Source organism: Ostrea edulis, chromosome 5 (assembly GCF_947568905.1).
Source record: "Ostrea edulis chromosome 5, xbOstEdul1.1, whole genome shotgun sequence".
Lineage (NCBI taxonomy): Eukaryota > Metazoa > Mollusca > Bivalvia > Ostreida > Ostreidae > Ostrea > Ostrea edulis.
In genome coordinates, this window is record NC_079168.1 from 23,163,735 (window position 1) to 23,179,096 (window position 15,362).

General features: G+C 36.4%; 1 protein-coding gene across 1 annotated transcript; it reads right to left on the reverse strand.

The window, feature by feature from the left end:
• Positions 1 to 324: 324 nt before the first annotated feature.
• LOC130054488 (sushi, von Willebrand factor type A, EGF and pentraxin domain-containing protein 1-like) lies at positions 325 to 14,719 on the reverse strand. Its single transcript, XM_056164451.1, is given in 24 exon segments — positions 325 to 803; positions 888 to 984; positions 3,611 to 3,820; positions 4,456 to 4,611; positions 4,809 to 4,994; positions 5,243 to 5,362; positions 6,467 to 6,631; positions 6,797 to 6,919; positions 6,922 to 7,017; positions 7,145 to 7,315; positions 7,418 to 7,626; positions 7,720 to 7,915; positions 8,003 to 8,164; positions 9,116 to 9,286; positions 9,414 to 9,914; positions 10,196 to 10,408; positions 10,861 to 11,067; positions 11,190 to 11,441; positions 11,552 to 11,743; positions 11,837 to 12,043; positions 12,389 to 12,513; positions 13,598 to 13,904; positions 14,092 to 14,164; positions 14,602 to 14,719. Coding segments are annotated over 24 exon segments (4,374 nt in total). The 5' UTR covers positions 14,689 to 14,719; the 3' UTR covers positions 325 to 655.
• Positions 14,720 to 15,362: the final 643 nt, after the last annotated feature.

Below are 15,362 nucleotides of genomic sequence, written 5' to 3' on the forward strand. Positions count from 1 at the left end.
TAGTCCTAATACATGTAGTTCAGTCTGTATTCTGTCTACAAGGTTTTCCTATCAACTGATACCATGATCTTGACCTTTGACCTCGAAAACAATAGGCATCTTCCTCTCATTATAGTGATCAAATGCACTAAATTCTAAAATCCTGGAGCTTACGGTTCGTTTTGGATTTCACCTACAAAGTCCGGACAAACAAACAGACGACGCTATACCATAATGCATTTTTAAAAATTAGTTTTCATATCGTTAAGTTCTCTCACGCTTTAACATAGAAATTAAAATACATTGTGAAGTAAGGAAAAATGGGGGTAAAGAACAAATCTAAAATATCAGTTAAAAGTTTTAATATATACATGCACATGTACATTGTACAATATTAACTGTCTTTTATACTATTCTAAATAATCCCCGATGGGCAACTGATGTTGGCACTGTCAACCAAAGGTTTAATACCATATGATATTCCACATATATCTATACGTTTCACACCACTACACAAATGATTTCCAGACACAAGAATATACGTATACAATCATTACAATTCATATCCACGAATGCAAGTCCTATGTCTCATAAAATGTGGAGTTTATTTATTGCGTGTGATGATTACACAAAAAGATGAAACAGCGATATAAATTTGATACAATATTGCACTGACTTAATAGATATCCGATATGGACAGTTTATCAAACTTTTTATTACTGGGAATCGGGTCTTGAAACACGGGCGGTGGTGTTTGTACACAGTGCGGAGTGATCATATTCAAGCTCGCCCAACTTCGTGCCACGGGTGACCGTGCTCGCTGTCTATTAAATAAAAGATGTATTTTCAAAACTGTGTCAGCAAATCATTATTATCAATGAAATAACTCCATAATGGAATCTAATTACCTTGCGATTTTTCTGTAAATGAGGATAGAGGATACTACGCTAAAAACGACCAGAAACACAATCAGAACAGGAAGTGCTGCAGCCAGAAGGAGATCGACTTCATCATGCAAGAAATCAACAACATAGGTTAAAACAAATTTAAACTAAACAAGAGACCCATTGGCCTTAACATTCACCTGATTATCATGTGCTAACTTGCATATTTATAGCGAGTAGATTAAAAATTCTTTGAGAATAAAGTGATAATACAGATGCCCTGAAAAAATACCTAAACATCATCCTTATTGTACGTAAATCAAAAATAAACCCAGTATATATTATCTTTTCTTACCGGCTCAATTAAATCCCTTAAGCATATCTAAAACTCCATGCTATTATCAATAGTTTTTCAAAACACATTTGGACATGATCTTTCTACAGATCCCAGAGAAACCCTTCGTGATAAACAATAATGGGAGATGAGACAAATTTACAGAAAATTTCAGCAAAACATGTAAACTAAAGGGCATTTGTATTTAGCGACCTATTAGGGCATAAAACTTAGTGGTTATCATAAACATATTTAGATAGGTATACTACATCTGTGATACATGGCTCAATATTCATTAACAAGATGACAACATTTCCTATTTACAAATGTACGAAAGCATATTTCAGCATCATGCAAACTATGTACATGCATCTCTATGGCTAAATGCTTTTTCATTTACCTTGACCAGTATCAAAAAAATGAATATAAAACTAATAGTACTGGAACAACTCGCTACACAACAGACCATGTTTTGCTACATTCAAGACCAACAGTTGAAATATTGAACCTGAGCTTAAATCAAACCCGATCATAATTTATGTCCTCATCTGATCACATACTTATGTCAATAAATGTATCATATAATGTTCTCTGCATGTTATTGAGGTAAACTAACGCATTTTCTGCAGTTCATTTTTATCATGTGGAATGTTTCTAGCAATTAGTTTGTGCATTTTAATGTAAAGTTTGGACGCTACTTTAGACCCACCCTACCCCCGGGGGTCATGAATTGAACAAACTTCAATCTAGACTACCTAGGGATTTCTGCATATTAATATGAGTAATCATGGCTTTTATGGTACTCAGAAGATTTTGAAAACTTTTTCCCTATACATTTCCATGTAAATTTTTGATTCCCTATTGTGTCCCCATGCTACTCCCAGGGACTACAATTTGAACAAACATGAACCTGAGCTACCCGGAGATGTTTTTATATTAATATGGCTCACCATGACTCTGTTGTTGTTGAGAAGAATTTTACTAGATTTTCCCGTGTACAACTTTGATCCCCCATTGTGGCCTCACCGGAGCCCCACGGTCATTATTTGAACAAAATTGAATATACATGTATACTATGACAGAGGAAGATAACTAACAGTGATCAATGTAAAACTTATACGGTACCAATTTTGATGCACCAGATTCGCATTTCGACAAATAATGTCTCTTCAGTGATGCTCAACCGAAATGTTTGAAATCCGAAATAACTATGAAGTTTTAGAGCTAAATATAGCCAAAAACAGCGTGCCAAAAAAGTGGAGCCAAATTCGTCAAAGGATAAGAGCTATGCATGAGGGAGATAATCTTTAATTTTGAAATGAATTTCTAAATTTTATAACAGAAATCAAATATACATCCGTATTTTCAAGCTAGTAACGAAGTACTTAGCTACTGGGCTGTAGAGACCCTCGGGGACTAACAGTCCACCAGCAGAGGCCTCGACCCAGGGGTCATAATGTAAAACTTATACGGTACCAATTTTGATGCACCAGATGCGCATTTCGACAAATAATGTCTCTTCAGTGATGCTCAACCGAAATGTTTGAAATCCGAAATAACTATAAAGTTTTAGAGCTAAATATAGCCAAAAACTCATAACTCCTATAAGCAATACAAAATAGGGAGTTCGGCAAACACGGACCCCTGGATATACCAGAGGTGGGGTCAGGTGCCTAGGAGGAGTAAGCATCCCGTGTCAACTGGTCACACCCGCCGTAAGCACTATATCTTGATCAAGTAAACGGAGTTATCTGTAGTCAAAATCAGTGTGTCAAGAATGACTTAACAATCGCCAAGCAAATCGTCATACAGTATTTGACCCAATGATAGGTTGTATTGGCAAACTAGATCGTTACAACGACCATATAATTTGCAAAATGCTGATTTTAAACGAGACTATTGGAAGCCCTGAACCATCAACTTGTTGGTCATTAGCCTGCTTCGATTTAAAAACTGCTATTCGCAGAACAAGCTCTTGTGACATATTTAAATGTCGAATTGAAGGCCACAGCAAGAGATTGTTTCTTCTCACATAGATGTTTTTGAATAAATTCTACTTCAAATGAATATAAAAACAGGTCAGCAAACAAAAGAGCATAATTCATGCCCATGGAGATTCCATCAGACTGTTGGAAGACCTGATCAGGAAACTAAATTTGTAAATTTTAACTTTTCTGGTCCAGTTGTTCCTGAGAAGAACTTTTTCTAATAACCCCACCCTATTTTTGCCTTTTGCTGATTACCTCCCCTTGGAAGGGGCATTGCCATTCAGTTGGGAAAAAACTTGAATCCACTTCACACAAGGGTGCTTTGTGGCAAGCACGAAACACGACGACAGACAAAGGTCACCTGAGCGAAAAATTTCTTAACTAAACAACAACATTTTGTAACTGTCATTTTGATGGTAACAAACCTTTCATTGTATACTGATCTAGTTCCTGTGTGTTGAGGGTGGTAGAAGAAAAAGACACTGGGTGATGTGAAGAGGTAGTCATCTGTTCAGTAATGGCTGATGTTTCCTGGGATGTCCCAGTCTCTGTTATATCAGATGTTGTGTATGTTGAAGTCCAAGGACTAGGGTCAGTGGAATTTGTTGTACTTGTTATCGTGGTTGAAGTTTCAACTAGATGATATTTAGGATAGATCATTTAAAATTTTGAATATCTTAAAGTTTTGCATTAAATGATAGCATTAAATAGGTGACTGCATCTTAAATGACCATTTGACGGATGGGATTTCAAAAGAGTGTAGTTATTTCATTTAAACGTTTAAAATAATCGATTGTATCTTGTTTAACGTCCCTCTCGAAAATTTTACATTCATATGGAAAACGTCACCAGTACCGGTGAAGGACTTCAAATTTAGGCCTATGCTCTGCCCTTACGATCATTGAGCAGTGGGGGTTCTTTAGCGTGCCACACCTACTGTGACAGAGGGTTCTTAAGGTCATCTCCGAGGACCCATGACATTCATACCTGACGCCGAAAGTTTGGCAATGGAACTGTCACTAACTGTTTTAACGACTTAGGTATGTCGCGGCCGGGATTCGAACCCCGACCTCCACGACCAAACGCTCTACCTCTAGACCACCGCGGCAGTTTTGAACGTTTAGATGAAAATACAAGGAAATGCAAATATCAATAATAATCTACTTTACGATATTTTAAAAGCAACTCCTTGTCACAAACCTTGAAATGAAAGTAATAAAACAATCAAACTTGTTTGCGGCTTTTTTTATGCGATTAATATCACAATTACCTGAACAATCAGATATATTTTTGCTCCCTTCGATGTTGGTAGTAAATCCACTGGGGCAGGGCTTACAGAACGTTTGTTCAGTTTCATCTTGGTATGTTCCAATTGGACACAGGATGCATTGACTGGATAGTGAGTATGTACCCATGGGACAATCGGCTAACATTAATGGAAAATACAAGGTAACAAACGTATCATCTACATGTATGTATGTATTTAAATGAATATGTTGGCAAGACTTCAATTTCAGATTTTCAAATTAAGATTAGTATTAAGATTACAATAATTCCAATATGTTCAGTTTTAATCGAATCAAAAAATAAAGAACATATCACTACAGTGTAATTGCAGCGTACCACAAAGAGCCTCGCTTCTGCCTTGACCGTCCGGGCATTCAACGAAGGAAGATGTAGTCACAGCTTCAGATGTGTAGTTCACGCCGTTGAGTTCAAACTGCAGAAAACTGTGGCTGCTGTTGATCTCAAGAGCTGATGCTTCCAGTTCATAGATTCCGAGAAGTAAATCATACAATGGCTCGCTCACTACAACGACAGTATATGATAAACACGGCGAATGAAAGTTAACATCTTCAAGAGAGAAACAATCTGAGAAGAATATTTCATATTGTATTGGTATATCCTTACAAATATTTACGAAAAGCGAAAATAGGAACCCAAACTGTTAATTTGGAATCGAATTCCCGGTGTTTGTCTTTGGTGATGAATTCAAAATCCCATATAGTTCCATGTTAGAGTAGATTAGATACCCGGTATACTGATTATCAACTTACAGTTATTTGTAGAGTAAAACATTTCTAAATTCAGATTATCCCCGGAGATGAATGTCTGTGACAAAGTTATAGTCTGTTCCCCGGATGTAGATCTCTTCCGACGACCTGATGCCATACAACCTTTGTAGTAAAACATTTACCTCATTTAAAGAATCTATAATGCATGTTTGTAAGTGTGATATCATAGCCATGATCCGTACAGTCAACATTATATTGACATTATCCTGTACATATTATATACAAATTACACCATTATCCATGCCAACATTACACCATTATCCATGCCAACATTACACCATTATCCATGTCAACATTACACCATTATCCATGACAACATTACACCATTATTCATGCCAACATTACACCATTATTCATGTCAACATTACACCATTATCCATGCCAACATTACACCATTATCCATGTCAACATTACATCATTATTTATGTCAACATTACACCATTATCCATGCCAACATTACACCATTATCCATGTCAACATTACACCATTATCCATGACAACATTACACCATTATCCATGTCAACATTACACCATTATCCATGACAACATTACACCATTATCAATGACGACATTACACCATTATCCATGAAAAAATACATTATTATTCATGCCAACATTACACCATGACAACATTACACCATTATTCATGTCAACATTACACCATTATCCATGCCAACATTACACCATTATTCATGCCAACATTACACCATTATTCATGTCAACATTACACCATGACAACATTACACCATTATTCATGCCAACATTACACCATGACAACATTACACCATTATTCATGCCAACATTACACCATGACAACATTACACCATTATTCATGTCAACATTACACCATTATCCATGCCAACATTACACCATTATCCATGCCAACATTACACCATTATCCATGTCAACATTACACCATTATCCATGACAACATTACACCATTATCCATGACAACATTACACCATTATCCATGTCAACATTACACCATTATCCATGTCAATATTACACTATTATTCATGTCAACATTACACCATGACAACATTACACCATTATTCATGCCAACATTACACCATGACAACATTACACCATTATTCATGCCAACATTACACCATTATTCATGCCAACATTACACCATTATTCATGCCAACATTACACCATGATTCAATATTACAATATTACACATTTGACGTATGATGAAGTAGTGACCTGGATTTTCCACTTTAACAGAACATGTTCCATTCAATGAACAGGAAAGAGACGATTCCAGTTGTGTTTTCATTTTTAAGGCAACCGCAGAAGCATCAATGCAGGGGATTTCTGGATTATAGCTAACAGATGAAACGATGCGTATTCTTCTTGGACTCTTCACTCCTGAATTAAAAACATATATCCGAAGTTGAAAATTAAAGAATGACTAAAACTTAGTGCTGTTTACTATGCAAATGTACTGCTATTTCAATGATAATCTACGAATCAACCAAAAATAGGGGGAAATAGATCATTTGAATCATTCTTTTATTATTTTATTCCACTTACTTCCACAAGCTGGTGGTTGGTCATCCACCCAATTATACGTCGTGTTAGGTCCACAAATATAAAAGGGGCGTGGTTCATTTCCATCGACAAAAGTATAACCATGATCGCACGTGACAGAACAGACAAGCCGTGGTATCCATTCTGACAGTTGCATGTGTAGTTATTCAATTTATCTGTACACGGATGTCCATTGCAAGGATTCGGATCACACTGGTTGATATCTGAAACATGTTTAGTTCACTATAATTATAAAAGTTCTTGTTTGAGAGAAAGAAAGAGAGAGAGAGAGAGAGAGAGAGAGAGAGAGAGAGAGAGAGAGAGAGACTTTGGATTTAATAAGTTACGAACTGTCGCAAAGGCTTGGAATAACGATGGAATTTAATGAGATTGCAGTGTTTATGATGGTGTCCATGGAAATATAAGACTGATACAACGTTGTATTACAGCCTCCGGCAAGATAAGCAACTTCCGCATCAGATAGAAAGTTGAATTGAACTTGGTAATTGGAGATCACGTAACCTGAAATTACACGTTCAAATGGACATATTTACGAGTGTATTTACTTTGTTAGATACATTTTATTCAAACATTTTCGTGTGCTTTTTGTGTTATTCGACTTACCATTAATAGAATTTTCGTTGATACCAAAATATATCGTCGACGTTGAATCTAGTAAGGATTCCCCAGGTGCTATGTAAGATGCTATAGATTTTGGGGACAATCGAATTCCGTCTTGGAACGCATCCAGTGTTAGAGCTGAAGAATCAATACGTACTGTCACGTGGGACCAGATATGGGAACGAAGGGTCACTCCAGCTGTCACTTGCAGACTGAATTCGTAAGATAGATACTGCTAAAGGCTTCAAACATTTTACACATAGGTACACCTATTTCAAATGCATTTAATTTCTTGTGTTATATACCTGTTGATTGTGATGAATAAGGCACCATCGTATGTAATATTAATTATCGAATTTGCTGATTGTGAACAGAATAGTGTGAGGCTAGTTGTATTGGTAGGAGCAAGTATCCATACTGATAATGAGATCGATGTTTGTGGTGATGAAGGGGCATCTACACTGTATCTGTCATCCAGGCTCTTTAACTGAATATCATAACCTGAAATTAGACATAAGATAAAGCATTCAGTTCCATCAGATTTTATTCGTCAATGAATACGACACTTAGGTACTCATTAAGTCGTACGTGTGCAGTTGTCTGGTCCTGTTGCCCCGGAGAACTCGGTTGTTGTCCCTGGTGGACACTGAGAACAATTAGTGGCCATTTCCCCCTCCTGATAAGTTGATAGTGGACACTGGTGGCAAGGCTCTAGTCCCGTTGGTGAAAATGCCCCAGGTTTGCAAATTTCTACAGTGAGCAGATATATGTAGATGTTTTAATCAAACAGATTAAGTCACATACTACGGCTACATAAGCCTTGTGGTAGCAGAAACATTGGCATTAATCATGTAATCCCTTCCATGGTCTTCATAATGTAGTCTTTATACATTACACATTCATTTCAGCTTCTCAATCGTCAACTTTCCATATTTATATAGCAATATTTCATTATCGCCTGCATATGGTGTTTATGTCTCTCAACTGATTCGATACGCAAGAGATTGTTCTGCGTATGATTAGTTTGTAAATCAACGCAGGCTACTGACAAACAAGTTGATGGTGCAGGGGTTTCAAAAGTCTGGTTTAAAGTAATCACTTCGCAAATTCTATAGTCGTTATAACAACTTAGTTTGCCAATACAACCTATCACTGGGTGAAAGGTGAAGATAACAGTGATCAATCTCATAACTCCTATAAGCAGTACAAAATAGAGAGTTGCGAATTGAGCAAACACGGACCCTGGACACACAAGAGGTAGGACCATGTGCCTCGTTGGGTCAAATGCTGTCTGACGTGTTTCATACCGATTGTTAGGCCGTTCTTGGCACACTGATGTTGACTACGGATGAATCCGTTTACCTGATCAAGATATAGGGTTCAAAGCGGATGTGTCCGGTCGACAGGGGATGCTTATTCCTCCTTGGCACCTGATCCCACCTTTAGTGTGTCCAGGGGTCCTTGTTTGCCCAACTGTCTATTTATATTGCTTATAAAAGTTATGAGATTGATCGCTGTTCGTTATTTTTCAGAATGTAAATAGAAGCAATAAATTATCATTTCTGAAAAATGTAGTCTAACGCACGCTATTCAATCAGTATGCACACACCGTTGTAGTTATATGAGTCTACATCTTTCAAAAACTAATTCATTGTTTAAAAACGTGCATAATCATAATAGTGTATTCGTGTTTCTAATTACCGATGCAGTCCGAAGCGTTTCGTGATCCTGTACCCAATGTAAACGTTCCTACCGGACAAGTCGTACAAGAAACGTCTTCAGCTATATCTTTATATTTCCCTAAAGGACAGTCTCTGCATCCCGGATTAAGTGGATCGGAATTGTCGAGGAAGGTACCGGGTCCACAAGGTACTAAATTAAATGAGCAGTAATAGTTGTCATACTGGTAGACAGTTTTTACATCGTTTGCAAAGAGAAATGTTCAAAGCAGCGTAAATTACAAACTCAATGTAGATTAATATGGTAATAACATCCATACCACACGTTAGAGTAGACCATCGAATAATATGACCATCAGGACAATCAGGGTCACTCCAACCTAAGGCAAAGCTATTGATATCTGGAGACAATCCCCTAACAGTCAAATCACCTGCCACCGAAGACGCTTTTATTACATTAAAAATGCTCTTCTGTATATCTTCGAGGAAATAGAAAGTGGCACCACCAGTGGAGTTGAAATCAAACCAAGTTGTCTCCATTGTTATTTCAACTCTAATTTTGTGTGTGCTTCTCTTTTCGCGAATGAAGACGTCTGTCCAGCGCTTTTTACGTCCTGTTATTGTTCCACAGGTAACCACAGTGTTTTGAATGTTGCAATCAATCTGGGAGGGACAGACACCATTGAAACCATTGTTTTCTAAATACTGCATTTTATTAATGAAGTTCTGTTTGATTTCTTCTAGTACTGTGGGGTCATTGCAGTCTCCGGTGTAGTAAAAGAAATCTCCAAGTACTGTTGTTCTACCTGGTCTTCTTAGCTCTTAAATACATACGTAGTTGTAATTAGACGTTTGAATTATCACATTTCTGTAGATAATTCATTTGGGTGAAAGAGGAAATTCTAATACCTCATATTTTCACTCTGATAGAATACATGCATATGTTCAATGTTAGAGCACGAAGCCTACAAACACTTTTAGATTTGAAAATGTAAAGTATATATATTGAAAATGATAAGAACTCCAAACTTTTGAGTATTGATTCATAATTGTTAAGACAATCATTATCATGTTGTTTGGTTTGAGCTTTACTTTTCCTTACCAGTACATCCTGGAACTGTATTAGATGGCGAGTATTCTCCTTTGGATTCGGAACATGTAAAGAGTCCCGTAAAGGGGGCTCCATTAGAGCTGACTGTTCCAAAGGGAATGTCGTACTGACTAGAACACTGCATCTTACATTGTATTCCAAATAGCCATGTATCACAAGCCATTGCACCATTTTCTGGCGCAGGCAATTTGTCACAAGGATTCTCTGTAATAGCAATTTTGCTTTACATTTACAAATACATGTAAAAGTAAACAAAAACAATACGATTATATTTGTTACAGGACTATAGTCATTTCTGATTCTGAAATATAATTCGATTGCACTTAGATTTAGTCATTTTCATGAAATAGCTACAAACTAAAATTTAATTTTCTACCAACAATGATTCTTTTCATTTCGCATACAACGCCACAAAGTTGAATAAATCTAAACAATTTTTCAGGGAGATTTTCACACAAAAATCATAGGTCACGTGCGTCGTTTCAAAGAAAGTTTCAGTAGAGGAAAATCACGAATTTCTGATGTCGTAAAAACTTAATTTCTTATTCATTTCTGAAAATTAATCAACGTTTTATACCTCGCCCACCTAATGAATTTTTAAAATCAAGTTTAAATCAAATCTAATTCTATACCCGTCCCCTTTCCTCTGCACTTACTGGAGCAAAATGGTTCCGTTCCACCCATTTCCCAATATCCACGGGGCGGGACGTAGCTATCATTCCTTTCACACGTGATTGTGTCGTTCCCAATCAGAGGAAAACTTCCCATACATTGCAGTTGACACGTAGCTCCGTAACTGTAGCCATCTGGACATTGGTAAAACAGGTACTTGTCCACGATCAGCGGTGGATCACAACGAATTTCTGGAACGGAGAATATTATGTATGTGGGAAATCATTATACGAAAAACAACAGGAACAAAGATAATAATGATAATAAAAGTAAAGATAATACGTTATCAAAACACAATAATTTTTGTAATCACCTTCCACATTTACAAAGAAAATGCACTCTGGTGAATTGTTTCCTGTCGTGTCAGTGGCTCTGTATCGAACTTCTGTCAGCCCTAGTCTGAAATCCGAACCACGGGCTGGTCCTCTAGTCTGTGACACAGTAGCCGATCCCGAATTGTCTGTTGCCGTGGGTTCTGTCCAGTTTACAACAGCGGATTGTTTGTTTTTATTGGTGTATGCGTATATGGTAGTTGGGCAATTTGAAAGGATGGGGGATTCATTGTCTGTAATGTCAATATTAGATATATCAATGAGAAAACTTTCTTAGAACATTTGCAACACATCACAAAACTGTGAACAAAGTAAAAAAAATAATAATTTGTAATATTGTAACCTTGACAATCAGGAAGATCAGTGGACCACGTCTTATCCTCTTGGCAGGTTGTAAATATGATACCGGAAGTCAAACTATAGCCACTTTCACATTGAGTTACACAGGAACTGTCGTATTTGTGATTGCTGTGAGTACACACTGGGGCGCCGTTTAATGGCTCAAGCGCTGATGTATTGGCAGGACAGGTTATTGCTGTATATGAAAAAAGTGTTTTACGTTTTCTTAAAGACATTTAAGTTGAAATCAAAGCATTATCATCAATACAGTTCTTTATTTCAATTTTACCCTCGCAAGTTGGTATGACTTTATTAAAAATGGGTTTGTTGTCGACAGTTTTGTCGCACATGACACGACCAGGATCTACCGTGGCGGGAGATATCATCTGGTAACCTTGGTTACAACCAACAGAACAGTAGCTTCCATAAACATACTCGGGCTTGTCACATCTTACAAATCCGTTGATAGGCCATTCGATGGAATTACATGTAATAACTAGAAAACAGAATACAACAATAAATGGAATCCAACACAATACCACTAACCAGACAAAGATCGACAAAACAAACATAAAGTCTAAAACTTAATGTAGATCGACAAAACAAACATACAAGTTTAAAACTTAATGTAGATCGACAAAACAAACATACAAGTCTAAAACTTAATGTAGATCGACAAAACAAACATACAAGTCTAAAACTTAATGTAGATCGACAAAACAAACATACAAGTCTAAAACTTAATGTTTCTGTTTTTAAAATGATATTGTTAAAATTAGGAGCTAGGTTAAGCAAAACAAATTTTTATGAACCCCTCTGTCTGCTTTTAAAGTTTACATACCCGAGACTTTAAAATCAAAATAACAGTACGCTGTGAGCCCCTGTCTGTCCGACACTTTGTATATGATGGTATGAGATCCCCGTTCAAACGTGCTGCCTGGGGCACCACCTTGCACTAACTGTGCTCTATAAAAATGAAGAGGTACGAAGAATATATGCATAGCAAGCTGCTTGTTGGAGTGGATGGCTTTATGCAACTTGACTCCTAACGGTAAATATGTATCTCTCTATGAAAATATTGGGACAGATCAGAGAACTACAGATCCAGTCCTCTTATAAAAACCTTTGATTTACGGAGCAGAAAAAATGTGCACGGTTGAGGCCTTACATCGCTGAATTCGAACCATGTTGCTATTTGTATCTATTCATAATATCCTGTACGAGGTGACTGTATTAGGTCTTCATTTATCATAAACACGAATGATTAAAGGGCCTATGCAATGCAATCCAATTTAGTTTTGTATAATAAACATCTATTTCAATCAAAACTTCATTGAAATACATGTAAATTGAATTGAGGGAGATATTAGCGAAAATCTCCAAATCACACCTGAACGTATTTTGAAGTGGTCGGGTTGAAGCGCCAAATCGCTGTGATGTCACAAATGCAACATTTCATAATTCCTCTAGATATGTAAAATAGGCTCTTGGGCATTGAAAATGTTAGGAAGGCCTCGTCTGGCCCCTTACACTCCGTTTTAATAGCGAAAAAGAGAGTGGCAGGGATGGGACCACACAAATAAAATTCAAGAAATTAGTTCTATATTCAAAGTTATTTATACAGCTATTTTTTAACATATTTCGAATGATTTTATCCAAAATATACAACTAAGAATATTTGTGGTGATATTAGTTCACACAGATATTATTGTTTCAAAGTCAGTCTGAACCGTGTTCGATTTTACCGATATTCAGGTTTGAATTGATTATCTCTTTAATTGAATCGTTGCTATCTTTGAAAGAATTAATTCCTTATACAAAATCGTTGTAAATAATTAAAACATATTTGCAATGGAATTAAAGAGATCATCAAATCAATTATACCGAGCTCCAAATTAAATTTTACGAGCAATAATTCAACCACATTGATGCATGCATCAATTTTCAAAATTGATGAGAGTAATGGTAAATTTGATGCGCTCGTCAATGCAACTGTTGCGCGCAACATTGAATTATGACTGGAAAAAATTTGCTTTTAGTTACTACTTACGACAGTTGACCGTCCTCCTTATCAGTGGCACGTGGTGCACTCCATGAAACAGGTACGCTCGTCTGACCGCTGGGAGAAAGATGGTCCGAGGGTCCAGAACATGACTTAAAGTATGGTGGATTATTTGGTGGCTGCGAACTGCCGCAAAAAAATATACAGATGATCTTCCCCACGAAGCCAATGGTTTTCTTGAAAACCTTTCCCACGGAGGACACGACCTTTGGCACCCACCGCGATATACGTCTGATTGCCCTTCTTAACCTGAATCCTCTTTTTACCAAATGATGGACTGAACTTTTGTCTGAGTCTGTAATTGAACATGTAAGAGTTTTATTTTTCGATATAACCATGATGTAAAACAAAACAAATGCACATGATCAGATGATAGAAGATCGCACTTTACTTTCTGTCCAATAAAAGGAAAAACAACAGCAATGAAATAACTATGATTAGCGCTTATACAAAGAGATTGAAAATTAAGAATTACACTGTACCTTTAAGTGTTTCTGTTGTGTCTACATGTAAGTTAGGTTCCTCTTCCTTAATGTATGTAATCAAGTTTTTTATCTGTCAAGAAACAGTTACTCTCCTAAATATATAGAGGATATTCAATGCTTTGTAGTTGGATATGGAATTTATTTCACAAGTGAGACAGAATTTTTTTAAATATATTTTCACGAGCGCGAAGCACGAGTGAATATAAATATTTACAAAATCCTGTCTTCCGAGTGAAATAAATTCCATATCCAACTGCAAAGCATTGAATTTTCTGTTTATTACATTTTCTTTGGTTTAAGAACATGTTTATTTCAAATCGTAAAAAATGCATCTAGTAATATACAATATTATGTCACAATCAGTTGTTGTTTTCACACTGTGAAAATCAATGGATAAATCATAGTAATAAATCATATCAGAATACCCTTACTTTATCATTGATCTCTTCTAAAACTCTGTTTCAATCTTTAAATATCCACGTTTTATCTATCTTTATTATTTCATACCTCTTTTCCGTCCACAGCTTGATCTTCTACAAAGTAAAATATTGTAAGTATTGTAAATAGCACAATGTTAACCAGTAGACCTCTCATACTGGCGACTGTTCCACACAAACTTATTCGTATCACTGAGAACTGGCATTAAATATCTTTTACAGTATGTAATATTTTTCTCACTTGTGCCTGTTGAAAAGCGATATAAATGTAAACCAATCAAACTTCTGCATTGAACTTGTTTATAAGATTTCAATAAACCAGTTAAACTTCCTCATTGAAATTTTTTATAAGCTTACTCCAGATGATTGAATGTTTCCATTGAATTGGAATTTCCAGAAAGTCGAAGAGCATTTCAAACTTTAACTACATTAGCTGGTACATATTTCTCTACACAAACCTGTATATTCTCTCTCATTGCGACACATTTCTCAACACTATCGCGTATATTCTCTCTCATTGCGACACATTTCTCAATTATTTTTTATTGCAATACGTTTCCCTACAAACTCCTACACCCTGTCCTGTTGCAATACATTTCCCTACAAACTCCTACACCATGTCCTGTTGCAATACATTTCCCTACAAACTCCTATAACCTGTCCTATTGCAATTCATTTCCCTACAAACTCCTACACCCTGTCCTGTTGCAATATGTTTCCCTACAAAATCCTATACCCTGTCCTATTGCAATACCTTCTCTATATAAACGAGTATATTCTCTTAGTATATGCTTTCAATTTCATCTCTTCTTTTTTCTTTAAAAGTTTGCG